The sequence below is a fragment of the Anthonomus grandis genome, chromosome 1 (assembly GCF_022605725.1).
Source record: "Anthonomus grandis grandis chromosome 1, icAntGran1.3, whole genome shotgun sequence".
Lineage (NCBI taxonomy): Eukaryota > Metazoa > Arthropoda > Insecta > Coleoptera > Curculionidae > Anthonomus > Anthonomus grandis.
This window is the reverse complement of record NC_065546.1, coordinates 1,311,885-1,327,592: the sequence shown is the minus strand read 5'-3', so window position 1 is coordinate 1,327,592 and position 15,708 is coordinate 1,311,885. Positions and strand designations below refer to the sequence as shown.

Below are 15,708 nucleotides of genomic sequence, written 5' to 3'. Positions count from 1 at the left end.
AAAAAAACGCATCAAAATATATCGCAGCCCTAACCTTACTTTTTCATACAAAGAAAAATTAAAATGTACATTAAATTGCTGGCCTACCTGATATCGGAGTGTCGTCTAAGGCTTTTAATTATTACCACCAACACTAATTTTCACTTTTTATTCACACAAATAACTTTTAAATTGCTTAGGAACAAAAGTTGATGCGAACCAAACAATACGATGTTATCGCTAACGGCATAGAACAATATAATAAGGGGAAAAAAAGTAAACTTTGGCTAACGACCAACTGCCTATTTAGCAACAGAGTGTTATCCCTCATAACATGATTAAGCTGCGTAGAGATGGCGCCATTATATGCTATAAAAAGTGCTGGCACATATAACTCATTTTTTCAATTTTTGTGGCTTAACATTCTATTGCATAACACTGTCCAACTTCAGAGGGTATAAGTATAGCTTTAGATAGTAATCGCCTTAATTTGAATTCGTGATTAAGAGTAATAATATTATTAAAAGAGAATGGAAAGTGAAAAGACAAAAATAAGGGTTTAACAGATTAGGCAAATATTAATAAGCTATATGGCTAATAGCTTAATTTTTACTTAAGGATGCTGCTAGCGGAATTAATGTGGGATTAGACACTAATAGTAAATCATAACCACTACTGCTTGCAAGTCAACACTCAAATGTCTCTACTAGTCCTTACTAGTGATGGGTTCAGCTTCTGCTTTTACAGTCTCTTCAGTATCCAAGAACTGATAATCTGTTCATTCCTGATCTAGCAATAATTATATCTTCAAATTTGCAAGAAGTATTTTATTGGGACCAAAATTTAAGGAACAAACTGCAATTTTCAGAAATTTTCCCTGATGTCATTTCTTATATTAAACGTTTGTATTCTGAACTTATCCATTTATTTAAAATGGGTTTGTTCTTAGAGGGCTTGTGAAAGCGATATTTAGAATGAATGGGTGCTCTTATAGTAGCGATCAATCAGAGATCAGTGAGTTGAAGTGCTTTTTATTTATAAACAGGAAACCAGGTAGAAAGTGTAAAGTTAATCGAATTTAAATATTTTCTTTTCTTTTAATATTAATAAATATTTTTTACTCACACAAACCTATTAATACAAGGGAGTAACCTTCTTAATGTATTTAACATACGTTTTATTGATAATAAATTTTCAATTGTTTTTAGATATAAATTCATAAGATAAATGTTATGTAACTAATCTTGCCCAAGCACAAGTTTTAAAAGGTTGTTTTTTTAGCTTACATAATGTAGTAAATAAAAGCATTCAAACCTTTATCAATAATTCTTAGGAAAAATATAGTCATACTCTATAAATATACTAGGAAAATATATTTAAAAAAATTACCTTTGAGGTAGAGCTAACTTATTTAATAAAGTCTGGCTACTGATAATATTATCTCCCTTATACAGGGTGTCTCACGACGAATAGACGCGATCGATATCTCAGAAACTAATTTTTGAAAATTTTTGAAAATTTGGCAACATGGCACAGCCGATGGGGGCCACACAACTAAAATATTTTGACAGTTGTGACGTTTCCGGTTATACCGGAAGTAGGTGTTAACTTCGTTATTTTTAATGAAACACCCTGAATATTTTTACATTTTTGGCTTCCACGTAAAATTCTAGGTATATTTTGTGTATAATGTCCTATACCTAAGTGTAACCGTTTTTGAGATATTTTTAATTTCATGTGAAAAACTATGTTTATAAGCCCTAACATAATTACCGATTACTCCCTTTTAGTAGCCTTTATTTATTGGTTAGTTTCGGTTTTATTTTAAAGGAAGCACCACTTTAAAAGACTATTTTAATATTTGGCCTAAAGAAAGATATAGGGGGGTTAAAAACTAGCATTAAAAATTGAAATGAAAAAATCATTAAAAGTCAAGTTTTTTAAATGGAAACCCCTTATTTTTCTAATTTTTTCATAAAGATAATTAAAAATAAGGTTAATATTATATAAGGTCATCTAGTCCAAAAATTGATAGTTTTTGAAGTATTGGCAATTTAAATTTAGCCTAATGTTAAAAGCCGTATAGTTGTACACGGCTCAAGGATTGTTGATTAGTTGACCAGACGGTTTTCATAGTAACCGCTACAAGCAACGGTAAGATAATGGATTATAACAGAAATGTACACTTTTTAATTAAATTATACATTAAATAACACTTTTACGAAGAAAACTTAAATAGCAAGTCACTTATAAATTTAATGCATATAATCCATTGGGTATGTACCGTTATCAACTGTCAGTACAGGATTGTACTGTGCTGATTTTACTGTAATTTGTCGTTCCAATTTTATACAGCGTGCCGTTTTGCTCCAAAAAAGGAACAGTTTTCAGCACTGTTTTCACAACCACAACATAACCTATAAAACCAAATTACCTGTTTCTGTTTTGTTTTCCGGTACGGTGTTTTGCTTTATTAAAACCAGACCACATTTGTTAATAAAATAAATATGACTGAAAAAGCAAGATGGTAAGAATAATAAACGCAGAAAATAATTTTGAATACCACATTGAAGTTACACCGGAAGAATACGAAAGAGCCCAAACAGATTAGTGCGTTGTATGAGAGCTTTTTAAGTGGTAAATTTTATTATTGTTAAACATTTTAAAACCACAATTATTATTTCAGACATGATCTTTGCAACCAAACTGCTTGAAAATAATTCCCACAACGTAAACAAGAAGATTCAAGAAATCAACATCAACAACACTTCTGACAGTTTTGACATTCCCCCACTATTTTACTGTACCTACAGTAGCTTTTATCCCCAGTCAATCCAGTAAAGATTAATGACGTCACTGACGCATTTATGACGTCATTCAGTACTGAATCAGTAAACTGAAAGAAATATCGGAACGACGTCCAGTAAATTCAGTACTGACAGTTGATAACGGTACATACGCTTTGTCTTACTGCCGCTTCCAGCGGTTACTATGACAACCGTCATGATCAACTAATCAACAATCCTTCAGCCGTGTTACTATACGGCTTTAAACATTAGGCCAAATTTAAATTACCAATACTTCAAAAACTATCAATTTTACAATACCTTATATAAAGTTAGCCTTATTTTTAATTATCTTTATGAAAAAATGATAAAAATAGGGGGTTTCTATTTAAAAAAATTGACTTTTAATGATTTTTTTATTTTAATTTTAATGCTAGTTTTTGACCCCCCTGTATCGTTTTTTTAGTTAAATATTAAAATAGTCTTTTAAAGTGGTCCTTCCTCTCAAATAAAACTAAAACTAACCAATAAATAAAGGCTACTAAAAGGGAGTAATCGGTAATTATGTTAGGGCTTATAAACATAGTTTTTCACATGAAATTAAAAATATGTCAAAAACGGTTACACTGAGGTATAGGACATTATACACAAAATATATCTAGAATTTCACATAGAAGCCAAAAATGTAAAAATATTCAGGGTGTTCTATTTAAAATAACGAAGTTGACACCTACTTCTGGTATAACCGGAAACGTCACAACTATCAAAATATTTTAGTTGTGTGGCCCCCATAGACTGTGCCATGTTGCCAAATTTTCAAAATTTTTGAAAAATTAGTTTCTGAGATATCGATCGCGTCTATTCGTCGTGAGACAACCTGTATGTATAAGAAATCACTTCTAAGGATGTAATCTGAACAAACAAATATTATGTTCTTTTTAATTGTGCTGATTTCAATTAATGAAGTCCATTGTTCCCTTGGGCATAATCATTAGGCAATCTATAATAAGTAGTTGATATTTAATCAAAAAGCAAAAAATAAATTAATATGTGGTGCCAATTACGATATATATTATTGTAAGTTGCAAAAAGATAAAAAAAAATTATCGACCAAATTTTAGGGAAAGACAAAATTAACTTTATACATAGATATCAATATATAAATAAATTTAATTTTAAAATTCTTTAAAGGCAATAAAAAATTAAAAGGCAATAAAAGCTTAAAGAACATAACTATATATAGATAGGTACACAGGTAGTATGCCTTTTTTCTGCCAAAACAACAAAAAAAACATAAAATGGTTATTATAATGGTTGTTAAAATATAGCTAAAAATTTCTTCCATTGGAAATTTGTGTCGACTTTCCTTGAGAAGTGTATGTAAATACATTAATAGTTTTCGGTCTGACTACCTTTCCAACGGTAGCTAGCAGATTATATGCGTAGGTAAGCAGAGTTGTTAAAGTGGACCTACCCTGAATAAAACCATGTTGGTTATCAATGAAAATATTTCTACATGAAAAATGTTTAGAAAATAAGCTATCTAATAGTTTAAGAATTTAACACTGGATGTAAATACTTCTATGGTTAGGAATATAATTTTTTTCTTCAGCCTTGCATCAGAAGCTGTCAGAAACTGACCTCTTAATAATCAGGAACATAGCCGAAGCTGAAACTGTAAAGCAAATGTATTCTGTTAAAAGTGTTTTATTAAGATGTACCCCAAAGTGTATTTAATATTTTATAAAAAGGTATGAAAAAGTCAGTATTCACCAGTTATCATAGGTATTTTATTGAAAGAACTTATTCTATAAGAATTTAATGCATCTCAACTTTTCAAAAGTCTTCTCAAGGGTACAAGGCCTTGTCGGTTTTGAGTTCGTATTGATAAACCTTACCATGTCAAGTATGGATATATTTAATGAAACAATGTAAAGACCTAAGGTAGAAGACTGTATACCTACAGTTTTTTAAGACTTCTACCTTTTAAGACTAGCCGCTCCGGTCGCTTTGCACTATTGTTATATTATTAAATATATTAGTGTTCAAAGAAATCAAATTCGGTGTTATAAATAAGATAATGAAATCCTTTGGTATCAATTTTTAATAAAAATAGCTTTTACCTTATTTATTTGCTTTTAAAGATTTTTATATCACGCTAAATTTTCATTTTTTTTTAATTTCCAATTCTTAAAGTTTGAGCAAATCTAACCATCATGTGATTGGTCTTCCATCGGTTTTGCGCCAAAATGACCAAAGAGAAAATTTGGATCTGTCAAAAAAGTCGCAAACTTGTTTGTTAATTACTTTCTTCAGTTTATTCCAATATTCTACTTAATAAAACAACATGACCTTTATTGACAACTCACAATTTGTTTTCTCGACAAATTAACAAACCTAAACATTTTTGTTAACTTTATAGAATATTCTTAAGAAGCTGATAGCTTTGCTTTTTCCAAGACTGTTTCCAAGAATTTTGAAATCTGAGCTAACTTAAGGTAGTTAGTATTATTAGTCGTTTTTAGATAAATTGGTTACTAAGGCTCTAATCTCCGATCTAGTCCTATTATGAGCAACTTAGCTTTACTACGGCCATCTTGAAGGATTGTGTAATGCATTCAGTATTCGCGGACTTTTTAAAAGCTTTTAACGTAATGTTATGCAGACTTGCTAAATTTGAATACTCTGGTGTCACTCGATTTCTGTTCTATTAGATTCAGAATCATTATTCTAGAACCATTAAGGTCACTTCTGGTCTGCATCAAAATCCCATTTAGATGCTTTATTGTTAAATATATTCCTTAAATATGTCTGTAATGGCTTTCAATTGAATGTTGTAGTATACTTCAAGTTGATCTTTATAAACGTATTTTCGTGATAGAATACGAAATTGTAAAGTATGTAGAATACTATTAAGGATTTGGATTCATTCAATCTTTCCTGATAACTCTTTACCCCACATACTCTGGATATCTACACTACAGTACTGCACGTGTGTCTAGAAGGCATATATGTGTGATAGATAGGTGGTGCATTGAACAAGTTCAGAAAAGATTTTTATAATATATCCGGAGCTGTTTGTACCACTCTTAATTTTATTATTCTACCTAGCAATGGTACTCATTGTGCTTTTATTCTATTTAAGATATTATATTCCTTAACATGTTATCCTCAGTTACTATTTAAAATCAATTTACATATATGTATGTTACCTTTTAGATCTATTAGATCTGCTATGGTTTTCTATAGACCCTTTTATCAAGCTAATTGTCGTTCTAAAATAAGTAATTAGGTAAGTATAATTCTTTTGAATAAAAGCTGCATTGAACTTGAGAACCAGAAGGGAGAAACGTTCTTTATTACAAAAAAAATCAAAGGAGTACTCTGATAAGACAAAGACATACTAGGAATGTTGCAGGAATATACATTTTGCATATTTAGAATATATCAGTAATGTCCTGTTAATATCTTTAAAAAAAATGTGTCTTCAAAATGTGAGGATAGAGGCCATCGATGGTGATACAATAACCTCTTTCAGATCTTAATGAAGAATCGTTTAATTATTCTAAACGTAATAATCACTATTATGTACTAATACATTCTTCCAAATGATCCTTCCGTATGTCCAACTACTGACCCGAGTAACATCCGAATTATGAATGAAATTCAATGGAAAAGCTTCGACCCCACTTAGTTTTATTCAGAGAAAAATGCACAAGAACTATTTAGAAGCTATCGGTTTTAATCGGGTTGATTCGGCGAACGGACCAAAATTTACTATTATATACAGACTTAAAGTCACATATAGAACACAGATACAGCCTTAAAGCCAAGTAATGTTAATCAAATTTGCTCTGAGCATATGAACACCATTGCTACATAATTTATTATCGGAGTTATTAGCACCATGTTTTACCTACTTTGATAATATATTGGTACATAAAATAAAATAGGAATCAATTGTATCAACTGAGATTCGGCTAATATATTTGTAAACAAAACACCTCTCTTGCCCCTGTGCACATGTTGGACTCAAACAAAGTTGTTGTTTGCTAATTCTAGCCTGTCAATGTTCTAAGGCACTTACTTACTAAGTTCTCACGTGTAAAAGACAATCACCTCTTGATAAAAGCAACTTAGGCATTAGCATGTAGCCTAAATATTCTTTAAAGTCATTATCATTTAGGCTTTGATCTAAAACAAAAAGCACTAAAAATTGTGATTCAACAATATAAAATTAATAATTAGTCTCACTTGATTGTCTGTAAAGTGGGTAAAATCGGCCTATTTCGAAAGCTCGCCCAATTATTAATGTGTAAGTGAAACGGCGTTATAATTACGAAATACCCCATTTTTATTATTATTTAAGCAAATAAAGCATGAGACTGAATACCATAACCTCATACCAAAAATATCTTTCCATCTTTCCTTATCGTTTACAAGTTATTGAAAGGGCCTTTTGATTCTTTTCTCGGTTGCCGGTCGTAAAGAAAGCTCAGGGATTTATTTAGGGTGGATTTATACTGGTGCTTAGAATTAGATATTTTTGATAGGAGTAAGAGGGTAACTTAAAGGCGAATCGAGCATAATTATAAGATTTAAAAGAGTTTATTATAATATATATTTTTTTGTGTGTTTTCCTTATACCTGGTAGTTTTCTTGAGAGATTTCATTTCAGGTTTTAGACGTTGTCTTTAGTTAGAGATTTCCTGTTTTGGGTAAGGACACAGGGATCTTCTTTTCGTTCAGGGACCTTTTGAGTGATTGTGCTAGTTGGCTTCCCTTTAACGTTGATCCCTTCAGCACCTGTCTTTGATTTCCTCCTGTTCACTCCTTTTCATAGCAATTCATCAATTCAGTAAGTAAATTGATGTTCATTTACGTTTTTAAATTATGCTCCAAATTCAAAATTCCTTTTTTGGTTCAATAAAAAAAAAATTGAACCAAAAAAGGTGATCAAATGATCATTGATAAATTTTAATGTTAGCCCTAAGCTGGCAATTTTCACTTAAGAAAAACCCAATTTTTTTTTGCTTGAAAATTGAAAGGGGTATACCCATGAAAAATGTCGAAAAAATGATTCTTATTTTTTTCTAAATTAACTGTAACTCTGACAACTTTTTGTTTTAAATAAAAGTTCTTAGGAATATTACAAGGTATCCGTATCTCAAAATTAATCGGTTTTAGCTATTATAGAATCGGAGAAAATTTAAAAAAACTGTAAAACATAAATATCAAATTATCAAGAGCCCTATGAAAAAAATTAAATTTTTTATTTTTCTATCCTGCACTACTTCAGAGTACCTTTAAAAAAGATTATTATCGATTTGGCTCTAAAATGAACGGAAAACCTATTTCTTTGCATTTAAGAAGTTATTTTATCTATCAAGTTATTTTTTCTGCTTAAAGACGATTTAAAAAGTAGTAAAAAAGCTTATTAACAAATTTTTCCACGATTCATACGAGTGCCACAATCTTAAGAAAAAGATCAGGTCCTGTAAGTTACGTATTCGTATTTATACGTAATTCTATTTCCATACTATTATTATCCTCATAAATATTCCGTAATATCAATACCCTCTGTATACCACAAAATATATATTTATTAATATTTATATTTATTTAGTTTAATTATCCTAGTAATTTATCAAAAAACCGTTAAAAATTGTCATAACATAACATAAATAATTAATTAATAAAATAACCTATGACGTCGCGAGACGAACACGACCCGTTTATAATTGTTGCCGGACATAACCATCCTTCTCCCAAACCGCTTTCCTACTCTAACTCGAAACGCAAATGGGCCCGTAAAAAATGTAAATAAGATGAGACGTCAGATGCGCGGCGAATTTTCCCGCCGCAATAAAAACCATTCGATAAAAGATATGCACATATCCGAAAAATCCAAAGTTTCCTGATACCGCCACTACCAATTCCTGATCATTTCCACCCATTTTAAGCCGCTAATTCTCGAATTGAAAAAGTCGGATCCGCCCGAACGTCGAATTTGCCGCCATGACACCGAAAACCCCGCCAGCAAAAACTGCTCTACGTAGAATGGTGTAGTCTATGTCGAAAAATAGCTTTTAAAAAGTTCTTAAAACGCTGAAAGTTTGAAATCTCTAGGTGCCGCCAATAAAGAGTTATTAAGAAAAATAGAAAAATCGGTCAAAAAAAAGGCTCAAAAAGGGGTTCATATTTGACACCCTGTATAATAACTAGCGACATGAGTAATACCTTTATTTAATCCTAAGGGATTAAGCTTTCAAACGCTGTACACAAAAAAAAACAATTTTTTAAGGGTAGGAAAAATTTATTTCTCGAAAAATTCACTTTTTTTTTTCAAAAAAAAAATTAAGTTTGAGCTCGCTTATCTCGGAAGAAGTATTTTTTTGAAAAAAATAGTTTTAACAAAAAAGAAAGCTACATTGTTGGGAAGTTTACCGTTTAGGCCCCACAACCGGTTAAGTCCGCGCTTAAGGTACCGCGCAAAAAGTTCAAATTTCATTCACAGAAAAATCCCACTTCCAAAGGGTTTTTTTTTTAAAAAGCGCTCTTTCTGCACTGCTTTTCATGAAGGGCTTTGACGTCACTGAGTTTCAGAAAATTCGGCCCAGTCAGTTTTCCACAAACCGCTGCAGCGGCTGTTTTCGCGAAAAAAGCCATAGAACAAAAGTTATAAGGAATTATGTCCGACCGGTCCCAAAAATCGCTCGATTTGTCACGAGCACATAATAAAACCTTCGCTCTAATAACAATATAGCCTTTTTTACCATCTTTAACAATATTCAGTGTTGTTGTTTGATACGTTGAACGCTAAAGGATTAATAGTATTCAATAATTATTATTGTAGGGCTCTGTCTGATATGGATGCGGACGGACGCCTGGGATGTGAAGAGTTTGTTCTGGCGATGCACCTCTGCGAACAAGCCCAGGTAGGAACTCTTCCACCTGCCAAGTTACCACCAGATTTGGTACCACCGTCATTTAGGAGACCGGCCAGAACGGCCTCGATTTCTAGTCAAGGTAGCACAGTACACGCCGACCAAGATCCTGCCAGTACTTTACTTCAAAGTGAGTTTGTTTTTTGCTTTAATATTTCAAAAAAGTGTAACATTATCATTTTTTTTTGATAACAGCATCATTTGACGATAAACGCAAGGAAAACTACGAGAAAGGACAGGCGGAATTAGAGAGGCGCAGAAAAGCCCTGCTGGATCAGCAAAGGAAAGAGGCAGAGGAGCGTGAACGAAAGGAAAGGGAGGAACAAGAGCGAAAAGAAAAAGCGCGACAAGAAGCGGAGAGAAAAAGACTTGAGGATTTGGAGAAAGCGATGAGGGAACAACAAGAAAAGGAGCGGTGTATAGAGGAAGGTGAGTACCACTGGTAACCTTATTTATATTATTATCCTAATATCATGAATACAAGTTTTCTTATAATCCTCATATATGTATAAATATAATCGCATCACAGCTGATGAGTGATGATGCTTCCACCTAAATTTCTCCATTCATTGTCAATTTTAGAACGTAAAAGACAAGCAGAACAACGTGAAGCTGCTAGAAAAGAGATGGAAAGACAACGACAATTAGAGTGGGAAAAACAAAGGCTACAAGAGCTGCAACAACAAAGACAAAGAGAGCAAGAAAACGTCCTAAAACTGAAAGCCAAAAATCAAAGTTTGACCATTGAGCTTTCGTCCTTAAACGACCAGGTCAAGGAATTGTCACAGAAGATCTGCGATACGAGGATCGGTCAGGACTACGCGAAATGTTGAAATCCTTTCGATAATTTTGCGTTTTTTTTAGGTGTTTCAAATGTGAAGTCTACCATAGACGGGATGCGTACGACCAGGGATACACAAATGCAAGAAATGTCACAGTTAAAAAATAAATTGAAAGATCAAAACGCTAAACTGCTTGCCTTGTCTCAGGAGAAGATCAAACTAGAAGCTAGAAATAAGATTAATACGCAGGTAGTTTTTATTTTTCTATACAGTGCATACGTAAAGTAACGAATAAATTCAATCAAAATTAAATGGACGGTTTCTGAAAAAATGCCTGAACCCGTCGATTTTAATATTTGGTTTAGGGTTATTTTATTTAATATGTTTTTTAAATGGAAACCATCATTCTTTATTGCAGAATCAGAAAGAACGCATTTTTTTTACAAAGGATATGAATAGTGGTTGCATAAGCAATTTTGAACGAAAAATGATGGTAAAATTAACGAAATACCTATCTAAATGAAATGTTTGAATTATGCACCATTAACAACCTGACAATAACTAAGGCGATTTAAAAATTCATTTTGAACGTTGTCAGTAACATCTGGAGTAATATTTCTAATTTCCTGGCGGTTCTAAACTCGCTGGTTTAGTAACATACACTTTACTTTTTAAGTATCCCTATAAAGAGAAATCGAGGGGAGTTAAATCTGGCAATCTGGGTGGGTCATTCAATGGACCCTCGTCTATTCAGCGATTTGTTGCTCCATCTTGCTGAAAAAAAAAATCACGTTGGTGCATGTCGGGTTCTCCCAAATCCGGATACAAAGTTATCAGAGCGGGGATAAGATCATTTTGAAGAAAGTCCAAATACCTCTCATCAGTGAGAGTGTCATCAAAAAATTAAGGTCCTAAAACTCTTCCTTCCACTATATCGCACCACACATTGACTTTTTGAGGGAGTTGTGTATGACATTCTGTGAACCAATGAGGGATTTAGGTCGCCCAGTATCGACAATTCAGTCTGTTCACATGGCGGTTGAAAGTAAACGTTGCTTCTTCAGAAAATATAATGCGTTTTATAAAATTATTGTTATCATTACATAATTGCTGCATTTTGGCTATCAAAATCATCTTCTGATAGCTCTTGAAGTAAGAATATTTTATAAGGGTGAAACTTTGCTTTTTTCAATATTTTAAGCACAGTAGATCGCGATAAATTAACATTTGAAGCCGTACCTGGGATTCTGGCTTTGGGATTATCTTGGCCGTTAACAGAACGTTAAGCTCATCTTCTTCAGTTATTGAACCCCGACCAGCTTTTTGAGTATCCCGAACTTATAAAACTTTGCTTCTTCAACTCTGCTTACCATGCTAATGGCTAATAGACGACCGATCCGGATGAGTTGCATTAAATAACTGAACCACCTCCTTTTGAGTACGCGACATATCTCCAAAACCAATGATGCAAAACCAAGATTTCGATTCTTTCACGTTCGGTTAATTTTCTCATATTTCATACAATAACAGGTAATAAAGGATAGTTACTAATAAAACGCAGGATGACACTGCTTTCGCCTCTTAAAAAGTATAAATACCACTTGCAAATGTAAAAATACTTCAAATAGTTGCACCAAAATACATTCACTTTTTGACACTGACAACAGCAACTAAAAAACCAAAATATCAACATTTAATTTAGATAGATACACTACCGCTCAAAAGTATTTGCCCACATATACCTGTTTTAAAAGTTATAACTAAAAATAATAAACTCATCAGTTATTCTTATGAAACGATTTATTTATAACAAAGTGAATATAAACAATACATTTTTCAATTCATTAAATTTAAGAGAATCGAATTTTGGATTCATTTACATGTCCGCCTCGATTTTGAATAACAGCTTCACAGAGTTTCAGTAGTCTTCTAATTAATTTCTCCAAAGTTTCCTGAGGTATCTTGTGCCACTCTTCTTGGATGATCCTGCACAATGGATTGGATGTTCTTTTGATGTGGGGCATGATTTTCGCACTTGAGGTCCGGTGATTGTGGGGGCCATATCATTCAGAAGATGTTGCCTTTGTCATTGACCTAAATATTGCTTGCACAATTTCGACGTGTGCTTGGGGTCATCGTCATGTTGAAAGATGAAGTTTTCCCCAATTATTCGAGTACCAGAAGGAAGTACATTGTCACTTAAAATTGTTTTGTAACCCTCTTTTCGAAGAATTTCCTCTATTCTAATTGAATCGGTCATTTCAAAAACGACTTAAGTCAGAGAACTATATTTTACAGGAGAAGCAAAAAACTAATACTACACAGAATAAATTAATTTTTAATGAAAACGCATTGGGGAAATACCTAGTATACTAAGCTATTTGAAAAACACTTACCACCCAGAAAAAAAATCAATCGTTTTTTGTTTAAACGATACAAAAAATGACTTAGATCATTATTGCAAGGAACAAAAACAAATATTAGAAGAAAAATGTATTGCAAAATTTAAGTAAGAACATAAAAAAAAACATTGTAGTTCCGCATTATAAAAATTCATAAACCAAATTTAAAAAAAAATTAGGGCACATAGTCAAATTCAAGGTCATTTTCAGCCTCTTCTATATTATCTTCATCGGTTGGCAAACGCAGGATGTTTTCGTAAAAGCCCTTATGTTCCTCTAAAATACTGTTCTGCACTTGTCGGATGTTTTCAATTTTTTTTGGGTTTATTGGCACACAGTTTCTTGGGTAGGCTTTTCCGAGAAGTGGAAAATTAATAGGTTGAGCTTTATTTCTCATCAAAGGAAAAGAATGAGTTTTTAACCCATCAATATAGTTACTAGTTATTATAACTCCCTTTCAGTTCTTCTTGTATTCATAATACATAAACGTGGATGGTGCAAATGCTTGTTTGAGAGCCTTAGGTATTCCTTTCCCAACAGACTCAATAGAAATACATGTCTTCGTATAGTATTCTGGCCACCATTGAACAAAATCATAAATCTGGTTGGATTGAAGCATAAATACTTTAAAATCATTACTGGCGTTAGCAATAATACTATAATATTCATCCGGAACTTAAATACGATCGTGTTTTTTAATTTTCCTTTTAATAACTCCAAAGTGGTAACTCCAAAATAGTGCTGAATGTTATTAAAGCGTCCCGTGTCAGTTAGGGCAGAAAAAAACCTTATAACAGTGTGATTTTTATTTTGCCCTGGACAATTATCCGAAAATAAAAACAATTCCTTAACGTCATCCCGGGATTTACAAAGCTCTTGGACCTCAGATGTTTTATTATGGAACTTCTTACTTCGTCGTTTGTGGACTGCTAGCTCGGCTTCAGCTGCCCTTTTTGCATGATCTCCCAAGTTGGAACTTTTAATTTTCACCATAAGTTCTTCGCATGTTATACACGTGTCGACCTGGGGCCTGCCAAAAAGAAGTGAGAAGTTTTCCTTAAAATACATAATATAAAACTTGCACTTTTTATTCAGGTCGGGGTATTTCGATTTAAAAAGTAAATACATAGACTTGTCGTCCAACCGTGCGTCTAGATATTCCATAGGACGCCCAGAGTAGTGGGTTTGTTTGCTTGGGAAAGACATAATATGATCATGAATATTATGTCTCAAAATCACCATATTATCGTGTGGTGTTACTGACTGGGGTTTTAAGTTTAAGTAGACGCTTTACACGGGCAATCGTAATGCCATAGATTGAACAAAAAGCTTTCTTGCAAACAACTTGTTTTTTCGAGGACAAGTCAATAAATAAATATGAGTACTCACGGGGAATGCTTAAGTCACCTTTACGAGGTCTGTGTGATTTTAGAGATTTTTTTTCTATTAACTGTTGCAGATAAATATCCTGTTCATCCTTTGTATTAAAACCGTTTAGTTTTGTTATGCAGTTACTGAAGTCGGCTTGAAGTAACGTGCGAAAACAGTGCATCTTATAGCTGAAAATAAATAACTATTGTAAAACTTATCCTCAACAAAAGTATTTAAACAATCAAGTTACTTGCAATCGGGACCTGTACTACGTGCGGAGACAGAACTACCTTTCCAGTTTACGTGTTGGTCCCTTTTGACCTTTGCATTTTTTATAATATTTCTTTTATACAATTCAGGATGTGGTTTCCTTTTTTTAAGCGGGTCAGGATTAACACCTTTACTAGAGCCCGACATTTTAACGTTTCTAGTTCAACAGACACTACAATAATCGACTAGCCACGCGTGATTGAGCTTGTGAAATAAACTGTATAAACTGTAGCCAATCCCAAACACGGCATTCTATGATGAACAAAATGTACCCCCTCCAGTTTTTGTTTCATTTCTGTTCGGTGTTAAAACGAAGTCGACGACTTAGGATGTTTTTGCAGCGAACGTAGAAAATCTACTTGTGAATTATATAGGCGGAAGCGTCAGACGTCAGTTGTGTCGTTTTAACACAGAATATGGTCGAAGAAATGTTTGGTAGTGAAATGTCAAAAAGCAAAATTATTGACTTAAGTCGTTTTTGAAATGAACGATTCAATTAGATCGCCCACTTCAAATCCTCCGAGCGACCCTTTCATTGGCATAACGGCGAACAAAAACTCGCCTCTTCGTTCCAAAAACCTCGAATTTCGTCACTCCAGAGAACTTTCTTCCAGTCATCAATGGTCCATTCTTTGTGTGATTTCTTCATATCAACATCCTTCAGTAGCGGTTTTGATACAGCTAAACGTCCTTTAAGACCAGCATTATAAAGTCGCCATTTTACTGTCGAAAAACTGACCGCTTTTTTACGCTCCTTGTTGATTTTTGCTGTGATTTCAGGGGCGGTAAGGCGTCTGTTGCGTTTGCTTGTAATTATAATATTTAAATCCTCCTTTGAACTTGCTGCCTTTGGCCTTCCGATCAGGGTTGTTGCTAATAGTCCCAAGGCGAAATTATTTACCAATGTTACACAAAATCAATTCTTGAAGACTAAACACCTTTAAATGTTTTAAATTTCATCGGAAACGCTGTAAACAGATTAGTTTTTTAGAAGAAGTGCATATTTTCACTACATTGTTATTTGCAAGACTATTTTTAAATACTCAGTGTTTTTCAACGAAATATAGTTGATAGGTATGTTGTTTAAGCATATATGCAATTTACAAAAGAGATACAATCTAAATATAGGTATAAAGATAAGAGTTTTTTGTCAGCAAGCCGACTTTTGCGT

General features: G+C 33.0%; 1 protein-coding gene across 5 annotated transcripts in view; it reads left to right on the top strand.

The window, feature by feature from the left end:
* The window catches only part of LOC126743900 (intersectin-1), a 133,104-nt gene that overhangs the window by 31,415 nt on the left and 85,981 nt on the right, over positions 1–15,708 (top strand). For all 5 annotated transcript variants that reach the window (XM_050451194.1, XM_050451202.1, XM_050451177.1 and 2 more), the window contains 4 exons: positions 9,622–9,842; positions 9,908–10,141; positions 10,295–10,522; positions 10,577–10,743. In XM_050451194.1, the coding sequence (XP_050307151.1) occupies positions 9,622–9,842; positions 9,908–10,141; positions 10,295–10,522; positions 10,577–10,743 (850 nt within the window). The remainder of the gene's footprint in view (positions 1–9,621; positions 9,843–9,907; positions 10,142–10,294; positions 10,523–10,576; positions 10,744–15,708) is intronic.